Here is a 23,611-nt window from a genome sequence, read left to right as displayed (position 1 = left end):
TTATGGCATTTAGGGATTAAGCATAGAAAAGTGTTATTGACAGAAGTGGTTTACTAGACTGGTTGTGGTTAAGGTTGGAAATGTTGACAAGCAAAGGGCAGTGATCAGAGTGGGTCCTAGGTAGGTGAGTGATAGAAGTGTCAGGGTACTCAGTAATCCAGAGGTTATTAGCCAGACATCTGTCCAGCCTTTCAAGTATAAGAGCCCCCATTTTTTTTATATCTTTTGTTAGTCCAGGTATACTTGGTTCCTTTGAAGCCAAGGTCTACCAGACCACTAAGATTGAGGAAATTCCAGAAGAGGTTAGCTTTGTATGGGTTTATATAATTTGCCCCATACTTTTCATTGGCCTGGAGGACCACATTAAAGTCCCCCCTAATGAACCAAGCAATGTTGTGATTCTGGGCAATGGATATAATACTATCCCATAAGGCAGTTCTAGTGGGGAAATCAGTATTGGCATAAACAACAGTAAAGGGCTAAGAGTAGGAGGAGTGGTGTACCTTGACTCTGGTGTGAATGAATTGCTGGGAGATGGAAATGTCTTCAAGCTTGAGAAGATTGTCTTTCCACATGATGACCATCCCCCCAACTCTACCTATAGCTGGGGACTAGATTTGATCATCAAAGCCCAAGTCCAAGGTGATACCCTTGTGCTCGGCCATTTTTGTCTCAAGCAAGACAAGCATGGCAGAGTTATGAAGCTTGACTAAGGAGGTACACTGTCTCCTAAAGGAAGCACTGTGAGCTCCCCTAACATTCCAGATGATGAAGTTTATCATTGGGTTCATTGGGATTGGGGGTAGGGAGATGACAGTCTTCCCTTTCCCCCTGGTCTGAGTGGGGCTGGGAAGTTTGAAAGGCCTCAGTCAATGACTTCACTATTTTCAGTCTTCCCCTTGATACTGTTATTTATTTAATTGGAATAGATCAATACAAAAGCTGTTGGGGATCAAGTTCTCTTTCTTATTTATTTTGTTTAAACAAATTTAGTTTGTCATGGTACTACAGGTATGAAATCTAGTTTGTAGTTTAAAACTCAAGTAGGGATGTTTTACATATTCTGAAAATAACATGTTTAGATTTAGTTTTGAGAATGCTTGAAAAGTAATGGACTTCAAAGTAGTGTTGCATCCTCTCTAACTCGAAGTTGGTGATGCCTTTTTTTCTATTTTATACATGAATATTAAACTCTTTCATTTGGTATGTAGACTAAATTATCTTGGCATTATAATCCTAGGATTATAATCCCTGGACTATTTTATTGGTATAAAATATAGTCACATAGTTGATGGGATAAGATGGGTTATATCAAGACTAAATTTGATATTTTTATATTATGATTGGTTATTGGTATAAATTAATCCATGAATAAATTTATACCATCAACCAAATATGAAATAAATTTTATTCATGGAATATCTCAGATTTATTCATGGGATATCCCACCTTATACCTTCTCCCAAATGACCCTAAGTTTGTCATGTTTTTCCATTCTCAATAAATTTTATTTGCCTCCACGAGTGACATGTCAAAGTGAGATTGTATTTTTAGTAATATGTTAAGACAGTGTTTTTCACATTATCTTCAATGTTTCATCTATCAACTGGGAAAGATATAATATAGTTTAAGTTTCTATGCTTTCATCCTTTCTCTCAATAGAAAATAGACACATAAAAACTAACATGCTCTAATGTTTAATGTATATCATGGCAATGATAGGAAGAATTGAGGAGGTATGGTTTGATTCCACTACAATATTTGAATTTGAGTAGAGTGATGAAGATTTCAAGATGATATATTCTGAATGTATTTTTATGGTGTAATTAATAATTTCTAAAAGTATATTAATCTGTCAAAACTGTTTGATATAATCGGAGGAAAAGTAAGTTTTATGGGCTTTTCCTGAGAAGATGGAAGTTGTGATCGTTTGAAGGACAACGAAATAATGGTCAAAACATGAATCAAAAGATGAGTACATGAGATATCGGCTCTAAACATCGACATGTGTGGCTGCTTATGCTTCTGTTAAGGGGAAGACTGAAAATAGTGAAGTCATACTAGCCACTACTGAAGATGCACCATGAATAGCAACTTAAGCTTAATATGATAGTAAATGATGAACAAATCAATTTAGCTAGCCAACTTTCTATTGTCTATATGCTAGAGATTTTCTTACCAGTCAAGTTTTTATATGTTACATAATCAAGTATTTCTTTATTGTGCTTATTTTTATTTGTTTTCAATGCGTGGTTACTATGAATATCTAAATGAAATGAATATGTTGATTCAATTTGTAAAGCATTTTGGGTATCAAGGATTTGATTGTACTCAACATTAATAGAGACATGGGTGAAGTTGAACTATGCAAAAATAATTTTGTAGAGCCTAGTATTCTAAGTATTAAATTACAAAAAATAGCAACACTTTTTCCTAATTACCTTATGTAGCATTTGTAGCATTATTTTAAGTGGGGGACCACAATTACCGCATCTTAAAGCAGGTTTCATTATTTACGCTTAAAACTTTCTCTTTCCTTTAATTGCTTTATACTTTACCATTTTTCATGCTTCTTATCAGATTTTTTCTTTCAAAATTTTTCCTTCTTAATGTCTTTTGCACGATTATTGTTCCACAATTTCAGGTAAATAATTAATTCAGTTATTGCATGTTATCAATTTCTCAATATATATTTTTTTTAATTTTGTACTGTAAACAATTTCTCTATTTCATCTTTAAGGTTTTGATTTTGTAGTTGTTAACGGAGAATCAAGGTCATCGAATTTGCTGAATTTTGTTTTGTTTGCTTTTCAGTTAAATTTGATGTTTTATGAGTTGATATAGTTGAAAAAATTAAATTTTGGATGAGAATTGAAACTGGGTTTTGTTTTGTTGCGATAAATGGAGGATAATCGGAGTTGAATGAATATTGTAGATGATTTTGGGTAGATTTGTTGTTGTTGTTGGTTGAATTTTTTTGAAGATAGCTCATATTTTGATGAAAAAAGTGGTTGAAAAAAAGTTTCTTCTCCAAAAGGCGAGCAAATTAAAAAAAATATGAGAAGAAAAGAAAAGCAAAAGAAATTGAAAAGTCAAACAATATTGATGACGATGTTGAGAACTCTTTGTGCTAATGAATCCGAAGAAGACATGGAAGAGGAGGTATTTTTCGTTGTATATGAATTTTTATTTACTGTTATATATTTAGGGATTTCTGTAAAGCTTTATTAATTGGGGTAATATGTATTTTTTCAGTGAGTTAATATGTATTTTACGAACTCCTGATATGTATTTAGGAATTGAAGTGAGGTAATTTGTTCTGTTAAAAATACATATGCATGTTATATGTATTTTTTGATGTGTTGGTTGTATTTTGTTGATTTATACAGTTTAAGGTGTAGTTTTAATGTGTTTTGTTGTTTTTTTTTTTACAGTTTTACAAGATTTTTTTTTTGTTAAATTTGAGAAACATCATTGGGTTCTTGCAGTTTTATCATTCTCCGAGAGGTGCATATTCTTATATAATTCATATGAATTCTCTGGTCACTATGCACTTGTTCTAGCTAAGATACAAAAATTAGCTGAGATTATCCCACTGTGTCCCAAGCTTGTAATTTCTACGAAAAGAAAGGTATTGATCTTCATAACCATCCAATATACAAAGATAAAAACTTGTCAGATCTTTTTGATGTATTATTTGCAGATGAATTGGTTCAACAATCAAGTGAAATCTTGTAAGTACTTTAATATATATTTACCAATATCGTTTGTAGAAATTAAATTTTATTATTCAATTTTTTTTTTGTAGGGACTGTGGTCTGTATATGGTAACATACGCAAGGTGTCTTTCTTATGGTAAAAGAGTTCCTTTGATTGAGTTCAACCCCAACACCCTTCGTACATGTTATGCTGCACTATTGTGGGACTATATATGGCATGAGAAAACAAGAAGCAAATGCTCATAGCGATGTCGAAGCACCCTTGAGGCCTGGCAGGCAAAGCCGAATAACTAGTGTCACCGAAATTTTAGAAATATGATGATTGTTGAATTTATTACATTGGATAGTCGACAAACTGGTGTATGAATGTTATTTTTTTTTTGTACAAACTTATTTCATGTTTTGAAGTGTTTAAATGTTACTTGTTTTGAAGTGAATGAAAGTAATTCATTTCTGTTGTATAAGTTGAATATGTTTTCAACAATTTTGTACTATGTGTTTTACTCTAGTGTTCAATAATATTGGTTGCAGTGCGATTGACCTCTGAAATACATATGCAGTCTTGAAATTTTCAATACAAATACATATGCACTTACCTTCATATATGTTCTAATTTGTGTTCATTTACTTTCAAAATACATATGAGATGAATTCAACTTTAAGTTTGTGAATTGAATGAAAGAAATTCATGTAAGTATTTCATGCAGTTTTATTTTTTTGGCTGTCAGATTTAGAGATCAAAAATACATATACAGTGTTCAGATTTTGCATAAATAAATACATATGCAGAATATATCATATGTATTTATCCTTTGTTCAATAGTTTCAAAATAAATATGAGGTGATTCAAACTAACTAATTTAGAAAAATGCATGAAATTAATTTATTTTAAAATTTTATTAAAATCATATGAAAATGCATTAAAAATACATATGCAATATACGTCATATTTATTTTAATTTTTCTTCATTCTAAAGCTAACATTCATATGAGGTTAACCAAAGTTACTAAATTTGTACTAAAAATACATAGACAGTGTTCAAAATACATATGATATGTAGATTCAAATTACATAAGCAGTGTTCAGATTTTGCATTATATACAAATTCAACATTCATATTAAACAGTGCTTAAATTGCAAATGCTAAATAAATGTTTAGAACCATAAAAATGAGTTCATTATTATAAAAAGTGCAGAAGAAAGTATTAAAAAATAATACAGAAGAAAAAATGTATCATTTATGATATTTCCTACAAGGATGTCTGTTGTGACCCTTAGCCCCACATCCAGTGCATGAGTTGAGGTTCTTCTTTCCAAACATATCTCGACCAGATTTTTCACGATCCTTCTTTGCAGGAGGTCTTCCAGGAGAGCGTTTGTACTTTGGTGGCAGTACAATTGTTATAGACGTCTCATTCATCTGGGAGCATACCTAATTTGTATTTTGATATGGGTCAATAGAATTTCATCACATTCAACAGCTAAATTCGATCATTCATTGATCTAGGATTTCAGAAAATAATTGAATAAAATTCAAATAGAAATTTGTTTAAATTATGTTCATAATTGAAATTCTACAAAGCTTTACAATTTATACAAAAAATATATTAACATAAAATTTGTTTAAAGTAAAATACAAACACAACAAAAGTTTTCAACCAAATACAGAAACTACTGAATCGAACAGAAGTAAAACACGTATAACATATATTTTCACATATACAGTTATATTCTGAAATTCCGACAAACAACCAAAATACATATGCAGTTTTAACACTAAGCATAGCAAAAATACATATGCAGTTTTAACATTAAACACAAAAAAATACATCTGGGAGCATACCTAATTTGTATTTTGATATGTGTCAATAGAATTTCATCACATTCAACAGCTGAATTCGATCATTCATTGATCTAAGATTTCAGAAAATAATTGAATAAAATTCAAATCAAAATTTGTTTAAATTATGTTCATAATCGAAATTCTAGAAAGCTTCACAATCTGTTCAATTGTTAAACCGATCAAAATAACAACAAACGATCATCAAATAAATAATCGAACAGTGAAATTTTAATACCTGAAACAACTTCTAAACTGAAATTTGGCAACAAATAGTTGAATTCTGAAGGTTTTTGTTATATATGTTGAATTTACTCCTTCATTGCTTATAACTCGAAATTCTTTTAGAAATTATTCATACAATATTTAACGGGGACAACAAAAAACTAGATAGAAGCATCAGTAAATAAATCTACGATGCATCACAAATTGAGTAATTGAAAAAAATGATCGGCAAAAACAAAATATGCTAAAAAAAAAAATACGGTAATACCTGAAACAACACTTAAGCACTAATTCGTAGAAGATAATTGAATTCCAAAGTGTTATCGAGAACAAGGTGATATTGATAGTTGAACTTTACGAATTTTGTTTTGAACATCAACAAGTACAATTGAATTTGATTGTTCAATTACAGTGAATTTGAAGCTTCACCAAAAATTTGAATTGATTTTTTTTAAGGACCATGCGTTTAGCGACTGGAAAATTGAATTGGAATTTGTTTTTGAAGAACCACGCATATAGCGAGTGGATAATACAATTTTTTTTTGAATTTGAATAGGGTTGTTGGAACGTAACGGATAAAGGGTGATTAGTGAGCTTTTAATGGGATTGTAATATTTAATTGTAAATTTATGAAATTATTACCATATTTAGATCAGATAATTAATGCAGTAAAAACAATTGTATTTGTATTTTTATAGCAACACCTTGCAAAAATACATATCAAAAGTTTCTATAATATGCAATTATGAAAGTGTTTCTATGAATTTCATAATTAAAAGGTTAAGTATGCCATTTCTGAATTTTGCCTTTTTTTATATTGATTAATTATTTGCATGAAAAGTTTACTCAAAGGTTTTAATTTTTTGTTATTAATATACCGTTGTGTAAGAGATTTAAGAATTAGAGTTTATAGCTATGACGGTAATGAGTGTTGTTGTTATGCTTGAGGTTCATCCGATGCAATGAAGGAAATACTTTTATGGTACATTTAATTTTATTTTAGAAAGTGCTTAAGAAGTATAAAAGAGTTCTGTAACGCCCCACATTTTTGAGCTAGAAATCGGACCGTCGTTTCTACGTGTGTAAACTCAAATCCCATGACTCATATTTAAATTAATATATCATGATCTTTAACCTAGTGAGTTAAGTTATTATAAGGTGAAAATTGTTCATAGAAATCACCTAGAGAAAAGTTGAGCTAAGAATTTTTGATTCGTCTAAAGTTTGGTATTCAATTGTACAAGGGTCTCCTTTGAACGGTATAATCTTTTATATCCATGAAATTTTTCAGCTCAAGACCCACCAAATTGTAGATAATTGAGACAACTTTTCAACGATACTAATTTTGCCTTAATATGATACCCGAGCGAAAAGTTATAGCTATTTTTGTGTGAGAGGCAGTGAGGTTGCGTGATTAGTGTACGACGCACCCTCCACTTTACCCCTAGTTTTCAGCTGTTGGTTCCGCATTTTTAAGGGCTTTTTTGTCTTTTCATATCTTATAACTCCCAGCCCATGCCTGATAACCCTCAAAGGGCAATATTTTCCTCCTATTTCATCAATTAAATAGCTCAAATCCTCTAAAAAACATAACCTTAGCACCTCCCCAAAAATCAAGAAATCAAGATTTTCAAGAAAGGTTTCAAGATTAGGTTTTCAAGATTCAAACTGTTGGGTTATTGGGTCTTTTTCCCTTCCTATGTGGATAAATGAAGCCCAATTTGGACCAACCCACTTCTGCCCATAGGCCCATTACTATGGGGCATATATATTGATATTTTTAGGTCTTATTCACCATCACAAAAAGAGAGTTTTCAGCAGCCAAGGAGAGAAACACAAAGCTGATTTTCGCACCTAAATTTCAGCCACAGTTGTCAATTTCAAATTGCGATTCCCGCTTCGTTTCTTCTCCGATTTAGCTGATTTTTGGAATCCTTGTTACTCTCATCTGAATATTTGATTAGGAACTAACGGAGCTTGATTTGGTGGCCTGTATCTCCTGTTCTTAATCTCCAAACAGTAGATACATTTTTAGTGCTTTCACTCCTTTATTTCTCTAGTGTTTGGTGCTGTGGTTTATGTATTATTTCTTGTTGTTTGGAACTTGTTTTGTGGCCATTTTGGAGTACAATATTATAATTTTTTGATGATTATAGTGGAGGTTTGGTCCCGTGGTTTTTTACTCTTCACACCGAAGGGTTTTCCACGTAAATTTGGTGTCTTGTGTGATTGCCCTTATTCTTACCCTATCGCATTTGTGTGGTAATTCATTTCCTACTATATTACTTTGTTTTCTTGGTTTGATTGTCTCCTCTTGGTTCAAGTTGAAAGAAAAAGTTTAGTCTTGGGTATTTTTCGCTGCTACCCTGTCGGGCTCTTTGATTGTGTGCCCATCTTTCCTAACAAGTGGTATCAGAACATTGGTTGTTGTTGATTGTCGATTTGAATGATGAAGACAAATATGAGAAAGATGGTGTGTTTGAATGGTAGTAACTATCATACTTGGAAAAGCAAAATGAAGGATCTTCTATTTTTCAAGAAAATGCATCTACCTGTGTTTGCATCTACTAAACCTGAATCCATGACAGATGAGGATTAGGAATTTGAGCACTTACAGGTTTGTGGCTATATCAGACAATGGGTTGAAGATAATGTTAGAAATCATGTTGTGAATGAGACACATGCTAGAAGTTTGTGGGATAAGCTTGAGACACTTTATGCTTCAAAGACTGGCAATAACAAGTTGTTCCTGCTTAAGCAGTTGATGAATATTAGGTATAAAGAAGGCAGTCCTATTTCTAATTATATTAATGATTTTCAGGGTGTCCTTGACCAGCTGTCCGGAATGGGTGTAAAGTTCGATGAAGAAATTTAGGGACTTTGTCTTCTTAATACTCTGCCTGACTCTTAGGAAACTCTTCGAGTTTCTTTGACTAATTCTACTCCTGGTGGTATTGTAACTATGGAATATGTTAAGAGTGGTGTCTTGAATGAAAAGATGAGAAGAAGATCTCAAGCCTCATCTTCTTCATCTTCACACTTTAATGTTTTGGTTACTGAAGAGAGGGGAAGAAACAAGTCCAGAGATTCAAATGATAGAGATAAAAGTAGAAGCAAGTCAAGGTCCAAATTCAAGAATGTTACATGTGACTATTGCAACAAAAAGGGGCATATCATGAAATATTGTTACAAGGATAAGAGAGATATAAGACGACAAAAGAAAAAAGGCGATAATGAAAATCATGTTGCTGTTGTTGCTAATGATGATCTTCTTGTTTCTTGTGGTGAGAATGCCATTAATCTTGTTCGTGATGAGTCTAGCTGGTTTGTGGATTTTGGTGCTACATCTCATGTTACGCCAAAGAAGGAATTGTTTTCTTCTTATACTCCAGGTAATTTTGAGATGTTGAAAATGGGCAATAATGATGAAGTTAAAGTACTTGGAATTGGCACAATTTTTTTGGAAAGTAACAATGGTTCCATTTATCTCCTACTATTTTTTTAAATGGTAGTGTCCCTGACAGAGTTTGGTCTAGTAAGAATGTTTCTTATGATCATCTTAGAGTCTTTGGGTGTAAATCTTCTGTTCATGTTCCTAAGAATGAAAGGTCAAAGTTGGATGTTAAAACTAGATAGTGTATCTTCATTGGTTATGGTCAAGATGAATTTGGCTATCGCTTCTATGATCCAGTTGAGAAGAAACTTGTTAGAAGCCGCGATGTTGTGTTCTTTGAAGACCAAAAAATTAAAGATTTTGACAAAGCTAAGAAGGTTAATTCTCATAGTAGTGAGAGCTTAGTTGATGTTGATCCAGTTTCTTTGACTACTGCTCCTGAAAAAAATCTTTATAATGATGAAAATCAAGTTGATAATGAAGATGACGATCATGTTCAGAATGACCAGCAAGAAGTTGTTGATTCTCCAGTGTAAGTTGATATGGTTGATCAGCAACCAGTTATTGATGCTCCAAAGAGTTCTCTCAGATGATCTACAAGAAAGAGAATACCTTCATCTCATTATTCTCCCAATGAGTATGTATTCTTGATTAACGGGGGAGAACTTAAGAGTCATGATGAGGCCATGGAAAGTGAAGAAAAAGAAAAGTGATTTGATGCTATGGAAGATGAAATTAAATCTTTGCAAGATAGTCATACCTTTGATTTGGTTAAGCTGCCTAAAGATAGAAATACTTTGAAAAATAGGTGGGTTTATGAAGATGGTAATCCAATTTCACGGTACAAAGATAGATTGGTTGTGAAGGGATTTAACCAAAAAAAGAGAGTTGATTTTGATGAGATATTTTCTCCGATTGTAAATATGTCATCCATTCGTGTGGTTCTAGGCTTAGCTGCAAGTCTAGATTTAGAGGTTGAGCAAACGGATGTTAAAACTGCTTTTCTCCATGGCGACTTAGATGAAGAAATTTATATGGAGAAACCCAAATATTTTGAAGTCAAGAGAAAAGAGAATTATGTTTGCAAATTAAAGAAGAACTTGTATAATTTGAAATAAGATCCTAGGCAGTGGCACAGGAAGTTTGGTTCCTTTATGAGTCAGCAGGGCTTCAAGAAGACTACTTTAGACCGTTGTGTTTTTGTACAAAAATTCTCTGATGGTGACTTTATTATTATGTTGCTTTATGTTGATGACATGCTTGTTGTTGGTCATAATGCTTACAGGATTCAAAAGTTGAAGCAAGAGTTGAGTAAGTCTTTTTCTATGAAAGACTTAGGACCACAAAAGCAGATTCTTGGCATGCAGATTGTCCGTGACAAAAAGTCCAAGAAGTTGTGGTTATCACAAGAGAAGTATATTCAGAAAGTACTTCGAAGGTTTAACATAGACAAGGCTAAGGTTGTCAATACACCTTTAGCTATGCACTTCAAGTTGAGCACGAAGCAGTGTCCTTCCAGTGATGATGAGAAGGAAGATATGAAGAAAGTTACTTATGCTTCAGCTGTTGGTAGTTTGATGTATGCAATGGTTTGCATAAGACCGGACCTTGCTCATGCTGTTGGTGTTGTTAGTCGTTTTCTTTCTAATCCGGGAAGAGAACATTGGAATGCTGTGAAGTGGATTATGAGATATCTTTGTGGCACTTCTAGTCTGAGTTGTGTTTTGGTACAGGGAAGCCTATTCTTTGTGGTTATACTAATTCAGATATGGCCGGTGATGTTGATACTCGCAAGTCTACTTTAGGGTATTTGGTTACCTTTGCAGAGGGAGATGTGTCTTGGCAATCTAGGTTGCAAAAATGTGTTGCTCTATATACTATAGAAGCTGAGCTTATTGCTGCCATTGAAGCTTGTAAAGAATTGCTTTGGAGGAAGAGATTCTTGGGAGAACTTGATTGTGCACAAGAAAGGTATGTGCTTTATTGCGACAGTCAAAGTGCCATACATCTTGGCAAGAATTCTATATTTCATGGTCGGTCTAAACACATTGATGTGAGATACCATTGGATTCGGGATGTGTTGGATTCTAAGTTGCTTGAACTTGAGAAGATTCATATGGATGATAATGGTTCCGACATGATGACTAAAGCTTTGCCAAGAGGGAAGTTTGAAGAGTGTTGCATGATCGCCGAGATGGAGGTCTCCTCCACATAGTTGGGAGGGGGAGAATTGTTGGGTTATTGGGTCTTTTTCCCTTCCTATGTGGATAAATGAAGCCCAATTTGGACCAACCCACTTTTACCCATAGGCCCATTACTATGGGAAATATATATTGATCTTTTTAGGTCTTATTCACCATCACAAAAAGAGAGTTTTCATCAGCCAAGGAGAGAAAAACAAAGCTGATTTTCGCACCTAAATTTCTGCCACAGCTGTCAACTTCAAATTGCGATTCCGGCTTAGTTTCTTGTTCTATTGAGCTGATTTTTTGAATTCTTGTTCCTCTCATCTCAATATTTGATTAGGATCTGACGGATCTTGATTTGGTGGCCTGTAGCTCCTGATATTCATTCCCAAATAGTAGCTGCATTTTTGGTGCTTTCACTCCTTTATTTCTCTAGTGTTTGGTGCTGTGGTTTATGTATTGTTTATTGTTGTTTGGCACTTATTTTGTGGCCATTTTTGAGGACAATATTGTAACTCTTTGGTGATTATAGTGGAGGTTTGGTCCCGTAGTTTTTTACTCTTCACACCGAAGGGTTTTCCACATAAATTTGGTGTCTTGTGTGATTGCCCTTATTCTTGCCCTATCGCATTTGTGTGGTAATTCATTTTCTGCCATATTACTTTGTTTTTCTTGGTTTGCTTGTCTCCTGTTGGTTCAAGTTGAAAGAAAAAGTTTAGTCTTAGATATTTTCCGTTGCTACCCTGTCGGGCTCTTTGATTGTGTTCCCATCTTTCCTAACACAAACTAATCAATATAAGGTACATAGGATTTTTCTAAACAATATAGGCATGGTGAAATTATTTTATTAAGCTTTTAAGGTTTAGAAATCATATATTCATGAAGGGTTTTCAGATCAATTTGAAGAATATGCATTATGAATCCTTTTAAATGATGTACTATTTTGGTCTTAAGGCCTCCCCCTTAAATTAATTTTGTTTGTATATATACATGTATGTGTTTGCAATTTGGAAAGATGAATTGAGAGCATAAATATTTATATTCCCTCTCTCTAGTTATAACCCTTTTGAAGTATGATATAAATGTTTCTTGGCTATGGCTAAATGCTTTGAGATTGATTGTGAATTAAAGAGAGTGTTTTACTCATTAATAAATGATGCATATGTCTATTGAAAGAATTACATGATTTACTATAAAGCAAGAGACCACCACATAATTTAGAGTTGAAAAGAGAGAATCCTTTCATGGTTTCACATATGATTTGAAAGAGGAATCTTCTTGTACTGATTGAATGTTTTGGTGGTCAGAACATTATTTTTGAATGAGAGAATTGTGCATGATAATTACGGCTTAGGGATATGACTTGCAAGTCTTGGTATGATGATACCAAAATAGATAATGCCATGATAAACTCAGAACAGAATACAAATTTCATTCAGATTCAGATTTTGAATTCAGAAAGATCATGTTTAGAAAAGGTTAAAAATGGGCCTAAAGAGAGTTTGGTAGTTACCCTAAGAAGGCATGAGTTCAGAAACTCATTGTCTGAAATTGTGTTTTGCCGATATGGATTATTATGTCCCTAAAGAGCAATTATACATTGCCCTAGTTCCTTGTGGCGTATCAGAATTAAAAACTCCAACCCTTGAGGCAAATTTGGGTTGGGGACTTGGCCGCCGAGTCAAGGGACGACTCTATATAGCCCGTGGGATCATAGACTTGTAGGGTATACAACCCAGCTCAGAAGTAAGACAAAGAGTAAGTCATGATTTCAAGAAATATTTCAAAGTCTTAAGTTTGCCCATGTATTTTTATATATATCGTATGTAAAATATTTTATGAATTATTCTCACTTATGTTGGATAAAAGTATGTTATTTTGGATTGCTCTGCGTACCAGTACAATTGTATTGACCCCCTATATTTCAGGATCTGAGGCACAATTTTGGGTCCCGCTAAGTAGTAGGTTGAATTCTGTCAGAGATTGCAGTTGGTAGGCTTTCCTTATTTCGAAAGGACTATTTTTAGATCATTGTTACTTTATTTTAGGTTTATGGTCCAACTCGGGGCCTTTTCCCAGATTTTAGATAAATGATGGTTTTCATGTTATTAGAGATTTCATAGACTAGTGTCGTGTGTTTTTTGAAGGTTATGAACTCAAATTTTGTACTGTTTAGTTGAACTCAGTGATTGACCATGTTTCCGTCTTTATTATCTTTTCCATATTTCTTTATAGTATATGAATGGTGTGTATGATTGCTAGATAGAGAAGGACGCTTGGGACATCATGGTTTGAGTTGCTCGTCGCGGCTAAGGCCTTGGCTCGGGTAGTGAAAAACTTGGTATCAGAGCATAGTTCATGGTCCTAGGGTATCTGTAAAGTCGTTTCTAGTAGAGTCTTACTTATGGGTGTGTTGTGCACCACACTTATAATCTAGGGGCTACCGGGCATTTAGGGGTTGTTTCTTATTCTTTCATACTCTAGTTTTTGCTATAACATTGTCCATAAGAAAGTTATCCAAATTCTTTCTTTGTTCAAAGTTCATGGGCCATGCCTCATTGTTGAGGCGATACAAGTCTAAGAGTCTAGTTCCCCCAATGATTTTCTATGATTGAGTTATCCATGAAGTTATGAGATGACACAAGGACTTGAGAAGAGTCCATTAGTGCTTCAAGGTGTATTTCGTTATTGATTCAAGGTGTACTGATTCGAGTGTATACCTTTGTCCTGATGAAATCATGTTTTTCAGCCTGAGGTCCAAAGTGTATTCAGTCCCCTTTAAAAAATTCATGATGTGGATGTCATGCATAAGGGTAATGATGTGTAGTAGAATATTGGAACTGTATTTCCACCCGAGTAGTAGTATATGTTAAAGTGTCATGACCCATTGGTAATGAGATGGTCCATAAGTTAGGGACATGAAGTCACAAGGTTAGATGTTACAATGAGCGTGACTTTTGCGTAAATAAGTAGTTTTAGTTGTATAACCCTTTGATGGAGGGGTTTTATTTTCTTTTATGATAGTTGGCTAATGTTATAGCAAGACTTATAAATTGTATGGTAGTCAGTGAAGGGAGTGTTTGGATATGATTATTATTTATTTAAATTAAGAAAGGATCCTAGAGTGGATAGTTATGGTGCTTATAGAAATTAGTTATAGGTTGTGAATGGAAAGGGATAGACTAGTCAATAAATTAGGGGTGGAGACTCATTGGTATTTATAGAATTTGGTGATAGTGAGGATGTATACATGGGTAAGTAAGTATGATGTGAGAAATTAGAATATGTTGATAAGATTGAAATGGGTTATATTAAAAGGTTAAGATTGACTATCCTTATTATGTGACTTTACCCCCTTCTTTTGTCTTTTCTCCAGTAGTTGTAAACTAGTAGCACACCTGAGAAAGTAGGTAGTAGATTTTGAGGTGTAGTAGTAATGTTGTGGAGAGGATGAACTTATGGGCCATATTTAAGTGAAATAAGATACCTAGGTTGATATTTCTATTCGATTGATTAGTGTAGTCTGTGGCATGCTTCATATGATTGGTGTTGTTAGACAATAGACTTGAACTTATATGTGGAGTGTGGTGGTGAGAATAGTAGCTTAAGGTTAATGATGCCTGTTTTATAGGAATGAATTAATTGGTTTGGTGTAAAATATAAAATATCCTAGGTTGGCAACTTACAGAATAAGGAATGGATAATTGTGCTATGCATTTAGCCATAAGGACTAGTGTTAAAACTGATGAATTGTGGTTGAATCATTAAGTAGATATGAGCGTGAGTATATACGAAGAAGTTGAACCCCCAGGTAGCCTATTGTTAGATAAGGTTTATATTTGTATAAGTGTCATGTGTGCCTAGTTCATGTTCATGGACTTTGTAGTATGGAAAAGACTAAGGAGTTGTTGTATAGTGTTGTGTAGAGTTGAAGTGCAGAAATATAGGTAGGCAATATGCGCCATTAGAGTAGTTGCACTAATTTTGTTAAGTCATAAGTTATGTGATTAGAGGTGTAATGTTAGTAATCTAAGGAGTTAAAAGTAGAGTGTTAAGTATTTAGAAGAATGGATGTCCATGCCCATGATAATGTTAGTCATGAGTCGATGACTTTGGGGGTTGAAGGAGGTTAGGATTACTGTCCCTAAAAAGGGGATGTCCTTGAAAGAATTTAGTGTCCTTGTATTAGAAATTAATGAGAGGAGTCTGTATTCATATATGTATTTACTAATACCCCCATTTTATAATGAGGAATGTGGATGCATACACTCATGAGAGTGGGAGTTGTAGAGTGATGGCTATAGAGGCTAGCGAAAGTTAAGAGTAGCATTTACGGAAAAGCAAGACCTTCAGAATATAGATATAGTTCATCAGGGAGAGTTTAGAGTCTAAGTATATGGTGATGTGTCTTTTGTGTTAAGAGTTGAGGCTATAGATGTTGATGTGAGGTTATGTTCGCAAGTCTAGAAGTGTGACTTTGGTCTAAGGGAGAGATGATGGATTAAAGTAGCTCTCGAATTTTCTTGTGGTGTCAAGTTTCAAGTAAGAATCATGTTAAATCAATTTTTATTCAAGAAAGCTCCTCCTACAATGATTTGAATGGACATCTAGCAATGTCTTATGTATTCAAGTCCTGCCTATGTATAAGGTCTGAATTCTGTATATAACTCGTGTAATGTTCCGATCTCCAAACTAGAAGCAATGATGTCTCAGTGATCCAATATTCCAAGTATCCAAGCTCTATGTTATACTGCTCACAATCCATAAAAATCTGTGTCTCACATATGCTTGGTTCGAAGAAACTATGTTTTATATAAATTACCAATTCATTTTACGTTGGTATTATCAAAAGTGATAAAGTCTATGCTAACTCATGAAAAAATTTTAGTTCTTTAAAGAAGGATCAATCGCTTCAAGGGGCAATCCTTATTTTAGTTGTTAACTACATAAATTTTGGCTTTATGCCATGTAACTCATGATATATGTACCCATGTTTCTCACTGTGGTCTGTCCTAAGAAATCATGTTGTGTCGTGGTTATGCCGAAATCTTTACATATGATCCACACACTTGATATATGAAGTACTTCGTATCGACTCTATCATATCTTTACCCCATGTCCCTCCTTATGTAGTGTAATGAGTATAAGTTATGGTCTGATAGTGTTACTTCCATTCAAAATATTTATGCGCGGGTGTCTCAATGACCCTATGTATTTTAGTATAACGGTGGTGATGTTTTAGGTAGAGGAGGAGATGTTCTTGAAGGTGAGAATTTTGTATGTGATTTCTTTAGCTAGAATTATAAGAGAAGGGGAAAGAAGGAGACGAACTTTTGTCTTTACGAAATAGTTAGGAAGGAGTCATGTGGTGAAAGTCTATGTAAGAGTGTTTGAAATTGTTAGTATTAGTGGGGGAAATTCATGAAGTGGGTGTAATAATGATAGGCTTGAATGTTATAATTGATGAAAACATAACCCATGTACTATGTGGTTAGTATTCCCTGAAATAAAATCCAATGGTGTTTGATGGTAGTGATAAGGTGAAGTAATATTCTTATATGGAGTCCCATAGCTTAAATTAGCACCTCTTTTTCCCGAGTTAGGCTTCAACATAGTAGTATTACATGGCGGGACTCAAATTCTTGTTATTAGAAGTGTTATGGGCGAATTGTAAGTTAGGAATAATGAAGTATGTTATTTGTTGTTTAGGGCATAGATGAGTAGTGTTTCTAAGTGTAGTGTCTATTCGTGGTATCTTGTAAGGTGGAGAATGCTTCTATCCCTATCTTCCGCTAAACCCTATTTCATGATTAGTACCAATGTAAATCAGTTCTATTATCACCAAATCAACCCATGCCATAGGTTGTGATTATTATATTTTATAGAACTCACGTGCAAGATCATCCCTATGTAAAGTCTCGTTACCTCGTGCTTCATGCTTACATGTTTTACCAGGGGTTATCATGATGCTCGTTTGATGCCTTTGCGTATTTCGTTAAGGAAAGATGTTCAATATGAGATTATGTTATTTATTCTACACTTTTAGAGCTTCAAAAGGTCCCTTCCCATCATCTGGGGATGAATGATCCCAAGGGAGAGATAATGTAACCCTCCGCATTTTCGAGCTAGAAATCGGACCGTCATTCCTATGTGTGTAAACTCAAATCCCATGACTCATATTTAAATTCATGTGTCATGAGCTTTATCCTGGTGTGTTTATTTATTATGAGGTGAAAATTGTTCATAGAAACCACCTAGAGCAAAGTTGAGCTAAGAATCTTTGATTCGCCCAAAGTTTGGTATTAGATTGTACAAGGGTATGCTTTGAACGTGTATAATCTTTGATATACGTAAAATTTTTCAGCTCAAGACCCACCAAATTATAGATAATTGAGTCAACTTTCCAACGATACCAATTTCTCCTTAATTCGATACTCGAGCAAAAAGTTATAGCCATTTTCGTGTGAGAGGCATAAGGTCGCGCGGTTAGCGTGAGACACATGCTCCACTTCACCCCTAGTTTTCAGCTGTTGGTTCCGTATTTTAAGGGATTTTTTATGCTTTCTTACCTTATAACTCCTAGCCCATGCTTAATAACCCTCAAGGGACGATATTTTCCTCCCATTTTATCAATTAAACATCTCAAATCCTCTAAAAAACATAACCCTAGCTCCTCCTCAAAGATCAAGAATTCAAGTCTTTCAATTCAAGATTCTCAAGAAAGGTTTCAAGACTAGGTTTCCAATCTTCAAACTAATCAATGTAAGTTACGTGGGGTTTTCCTAAACTATATAGGCGTGGTGAAATTATTTTAATAAGTTTTTAAGGTTTAGAAATCATATATCCATGAAGGGTTTTAAGATCAATTTGAAGAATATGCATTATGAATCCTTTCAATGATGTACTATTTTGATCTTGAGGCCTTAAATTGATTTTGTTCGTATATATACATGTATATGCTTTCAATTTTGAAAGATGAATTGAGAGCATGAATATTTATACTCCCTCTCTAGTTATAACTCTTTTGATTTTCACATGTTACGAATTGATAAATTTCACCTTTTGAAGTATGATATAAATGTTTCTTGGCTATGGCTAAATGATTTGATATTGATTGTGAATTAAAGAGAGAGTGTTTTACTTATTAATAAATAATGAATATGTCTATTGAAAGAATTGAATGATTTACTATAAAGTAAGAAACCACCACAAGATTTAGAGTTAAAAGAGAGAATCCTTGCATGGTTTCACATATGATTTGAAAGATGAATCTTCTTGTAGCAATTGAATGTTTTGGTGATCTGAAAATTATTTTTTAATGAGAGAATTGTGCAAGATAATTATGGCTTAGAGATATGACTTGCAAGTCTTGGTATGATGATACCAAAATAGATAATGCCACGATAAACTCAAATCAGAATACAAATTTCATTCAGTTCAGATTTTGAATTCAGAAAGATCATATTTAGAAAAGGTTAAAAATGGGCCTAAAAAGAGTTCAGTGGTTACCCGAAGAAGGCATGAGTTTAGACACTCATTTTCTGAAATTGTGTTTTGCCGATATGGGTTATTATGTCCCCAAAGAGGGATTATACACTGGCCTAGTGCTCTGTGGCGTATCAGAATCAAAAACTCCAACCCTTGAGGCAAATTTGGGTTGGGGGTTTGGCCGATGAGTCAAGGGCAACTCCATATAGCCCATGGGGTTGTAGACTTGTAGGATGTACCACCTAGTTCAGAAGTAAGACAAAGAGTAAGTCATGGTTTCAAGAAATATTTCAAAGCCTTTTAAGTATGCCCATGTATTTTTGTATATATCGTATGTAAAATATTTTATGAATTGCTCTCACTTATATTGGATAAAAGTATGTTATTTTGGATCACTCTGCGTACCAATACAATTGTATTGACTCCCTATTTCAGGATCTGAGTGACAATCCCGGGGTCCCGCTAAGCAGTAGGTTGAATTTTGTCAAAGATTGCAGTTGGTGAGCCTCCCTTATTTCGAAAGGCCTATTTTAAGATCATTGTTATTTTATTTTGGGTTTAAAGTCCAACTGGGGGCCTTGCCCCAGTTTTTAGATAAATTATAATTTTCATGTTATTAGAGATTTCTCAGACTAGTGTCATGTGTTTTTTAAGGTTATGAACACAAATTTCGTACTGTTCAGTTGAACTCACTAATTGACCATGTTTCCGTCTTTATTATCTTTTTCGTATATCTTTATAGTAAATGAATGTTGTGTATGATTGCCATATAGAGAAGGGCGCTCGGGCCTTCATGGTTCGAGATGCCCGTCTCGGCTAGGGCCTCTGCTCGGGTCGTGACAAGTTCACAAATAATATATAACGTTTTCTTTGTTCTTCACGTATTGCACGGGTACTTATACTAGTTTGTATAAAAGTGAAACATTTTCCTATATAAACATAGTATAATTAAAGATATATCAGTCATTAGATTATCTTCTTTTTATCAAACTACCAAAGAGATGAGGATATACTATTTCACTCTCTAATTATTATTATTGAAATTTAGGAAAACTTGTTAGAAATCATCGAAGCGAATAATATTGTATTTGAAGAAAGATGACAAATAATTGTGTGCAAATTGTTTGAGAAATAAATTTTCATAAACACAGCAAAGAGTTGCTCGTTTGGAAAATAACAATCAAAGGTTTGAAGTTTTTGCTCTATGCAAATTTAAGCAATTTATCTTATCAAAATTTGATTATCCTTTTTAGTGTACGAAGAATAAATTTGGACAATAAAAGAAGCCAAAATCAATGTGTAATTACACGGTGCTTATTAACAAAACTAACAATCAATTAGTTAATTTTAATTTGAGTCGGGTCCAAAAATAATTCGAAAAATGAGTTCGTGTTGTAAAATAATATGTCTATGATAGATATCCTTAACTCTTAGGAATTAAGATCATTGGTGTTTTATTTTGGGTTTAAAGTCCAACTGGGGGCCTAGTCCCAGTTTTTAGATAAATTATAGTTTTCATGTTATTAGAGATTTCGCAGACTAGTGTCATGTGTTTTTGAAGGTTATGAACTCAAATTTCGTACTATTCAGTTGAACTCAGTGATTGACCATGTTTCTGTCTTTATTATCTTTTTCGTATATCTTTATAGTAAATGAATGTTGTGTATGATTGTCATATAGAGAAGGGCGCTCGGCCTGCATGGTTTGGGATGCTCGTCGCGGCTAGAGCCTTTGCTCGGGTCGTGACAAGTTCACAAATAATATATTTTTTTTGTTCTCCATGCATCGCGCGGGTACTTATACTAGTTTGTATAAAAGTGAAACATTTTCCTATATAAACATAGAATAATTAAAGATATATCAGTCCTTAGATTATCTTCTTTTTATCAAACTACCAAAGAGATGAGGATTTACTATTTCACTCTCTCATTATTATTATTGAAATTAAGGAAAACTTGTTAGAAATCATCGAAGCGAATAATATTGTATTTGAAGCGAGATGACAAATAATTGTGTGCAAATTGTTTGAGAAATAAATTTTCATAAACGCAACAAAGAGTTGCTCGTTTGGAAAATCACAATCAAAGATATGAAGTTTTTGCTCTTTGCAAATTTAAGCAATTTATCTTATCAAAATTTGATTTTCCTTTTTAGTTTACGAAGAATAAATTTGGACAATAAAAGAAGCCAAAATCAATGTGTAATTACACGGTGCTTATTAACAAAACTAGCAATCAATTAGTTAATTTTAATTTGAGTCGGGCTCAAAAATAATTCGAAAAATGAGTTCGTGTTATAAAATAATATGCCTATGTCTATGATAGATGTCCATAACTCTTAAGAATTAAGTCCCCCCTATCTTCTCCATGATGTGTAGTTAATCCTCCATTACTCCACACACCATTATGGGTGTAACTCTCACACCCTTTAACCTCCCTCATAATGTTCCTAATGTTATGTTATGATAATCTTTTGTATGCCTATGTGAAGACTATAAATAGAAGAATAGTATCTCATATTGTACATATAAAAATACACTTGAAACACTTGTACATTTGATATTTTTAGAAGAATGAAAATCTCTAATCTTTTGTCTTCTATTAACATTTTTTGTCTGTTAATAGAACTTTATTGAAAGGAAGAAAGGCTAAGGTTTACAATATAATCTGAAAAAGCCTGAAACTAACTAAACAAAAGTAGGCTATATATACATAGCCAATAACCTAAAGGTCCATAAACTAAAGGCCCAATAACATATGGGCTAACATCCCCCCTCAAACTCACAATGCAACAGCAATAAGCATTGAGAGTTTGTCACACAAAAAACGAAATCGAGACGCCGACTGAGCCTTCGTAAAAAGGTCAGCAATCTGCAAAGACGATGGAACAAAAGGAAGCGATATGGTCCCGAGCTGTAAATGATGACGGGTGAAGTGACAATCAATCTCAATGTGCTTCGTACGCTCATGGAAGACAGAATTCTTTGCAATTTGTACCGCACTTTTGTTATCACAATGCAGGGGAGTAGGCATAGAAATGTGAACCCCCATATCTGCAAGAAGCCAACGTAACCAAATAATCTCACATGTAGTCACAGCCATAGCACGATACTCAGCCTCCGTGGAAGATCTAGAGACAACATCTTGTTTCTTGCTCTTCCACGAGATTAAAGAGTCTCCAAGAAACACACAAAAACCAGTGGTGGATTTACGATCATTGCGATCTCCATCCCAATCAGCATCACTATAGGCTCGCAACTCGAGAGATGACGTCGAGGGAAACAAGAGATTCTGAAACTGAGTGCCACGAAGATACCTTAGAATACGAAGTACAGCTCCCCAGTGCACAGAAGTAGGAGCAGTAACAAACTGGCTAACAACATAAACTGCATGTGCTATATCTGGACGAGTAACCGTAAGATAAACCAAACTACCCACAATAGTCCGATAAAGACTCGGATCTGATAATGGAACACCATCACTAGGAGAGTAACGTGCATTGGTTTCAAGGGGAGTATCTACAGTCCTGTTGTCAGAAAGACGCGCCCGTGTAAACAAGTCAGATATATACTTAGTCTGAGAAAGAAGATACCCTTTCTTAGACTGAGCCACCTCAATACCCAGAAAATAACGCAGCAAGCCCAAGTCCTTCATTGCAAATCGATGAGCCAAATCATACTTCAATAACTCAATACCACTATGATCATCACCAGTAATAATCATATCATCTACATATAAGGACAATAGAATTCGCCCTGCACTTGTACATCTAACAAACAATGCTGAATCATGGTTACTCGGGACAAATCCAAGGGAAGTAATAACAGTGGAGAATTTCTCAAACCAAGCACGAGGGGCTTGTTTGAGACCATATAAAGCTTTTCGAAGCCGACAAACTTCACCTGGCTGGTGGTCAATACCTGGGGGAGGAGTCATATAAACTTCCGCGTGGAGATCACCATTCAGAAAAGCATTCTTGACATCCATCTGAAATATCTTCCACTGTCGAACGGATGCAACAGCAATCATAGTGCGAACAGTCGTCATCTTTGCTACGGGGGAAAAAGTCTCCTCATAATCCATACCATATTGTTGTGAATACCCTTTTGCCACAAGTCTTGCCTTGTATCGCTCAACAGACCCATCAGATTTTGTTTTTATCTTATACACCCATCGACAACCAATCGCATGCTTACCAGGTGGGAGAGTAACCAAATCCCATGTATGTGTATGATGAAGAGCAGCAAGTTCCTCGGCCATAGCATTCTGCCAAAGAGGATCAGACACAGCCTCTCTATACGACTCAGGTTCAGACAAATGATGTATGTTTGCAATAAAGGAAGCAAATGAGGCTGAATATGTAGAATAGTAAAAATCTGGCAGTTTGGTGGACTTACAAGGTCGAGTAGACCTCCTCAGAGGTGGTGGGTCTCCAGTCTCAACAGTCGAAGGAGCAGACTCAGGCACAGGCGAGGCTGAAGCACTATCAGGTGGCACACCAGATGGCATGGATGAATCCGGAACTGGAACCTCTATGTCAATCCCAAAGGGATCAATAAGCCGAATATCTGACTTTGTCACATCATGGGTTTTAGCTGGAATGGAATAAAAAGGAATATGTTCCAAAAAAGTGACATGTCGTGAAACATATAATTTCTGACTTACAGGATCATAGCAACGATAACCTTTTTGTCCAATACCATACCCCAAAAAACACACATATAGCTGATTTTGACCCTAACTTATTTCGTTCAACATG

The 23,611-nt window shown here is 34.4% G+C and overlaps 1 protein-coding gene across 1 annotated transcript; it reads right to left on the bottom strand.

Annotated features, from left to right (window-relative positions):
- Nucleotides 1-21,801: 21,801 nt before the first annotated feature.
- LOC124889234 (uncharacterized mitochondrial protein AtMg00810-like) lies at nt 21,802-22,830 on the bottom strand (the record flags this gene model as incomplete). Its single annotated transcript, XM_047400395.1, has 1 exon — nt 21,802-22,830. A coding segment is annotated over one exon (1,029 nt), but the record flags the coding sequence as incomplete, so codon positions are not given.
- Nucleotides 22,831-23,611: the final 781 nt, after the last annotated feature.

The sequence above is a fragment of the Capsicum annuum genome, chromosome 1 (genome assembly GCF_002878395.1).
Source record: "Capsicum annuum cultivar UCD-10X-F1 chromosome 1, UCD10Xv1.1, whole genome shotgun sequence".
Taxonomy (NCBI): domain Eukaryota; kingdom Viridiplantae; phylum Streptophyta; class Magnoliopsida; order Solanales; family Solanaceae; genus Capsicum; species Capsicum annuum.
Note: the sequence above shows the minus strand (reverse complement) of the source record. Positions and strands in the feature narration are given on the sequence as shown.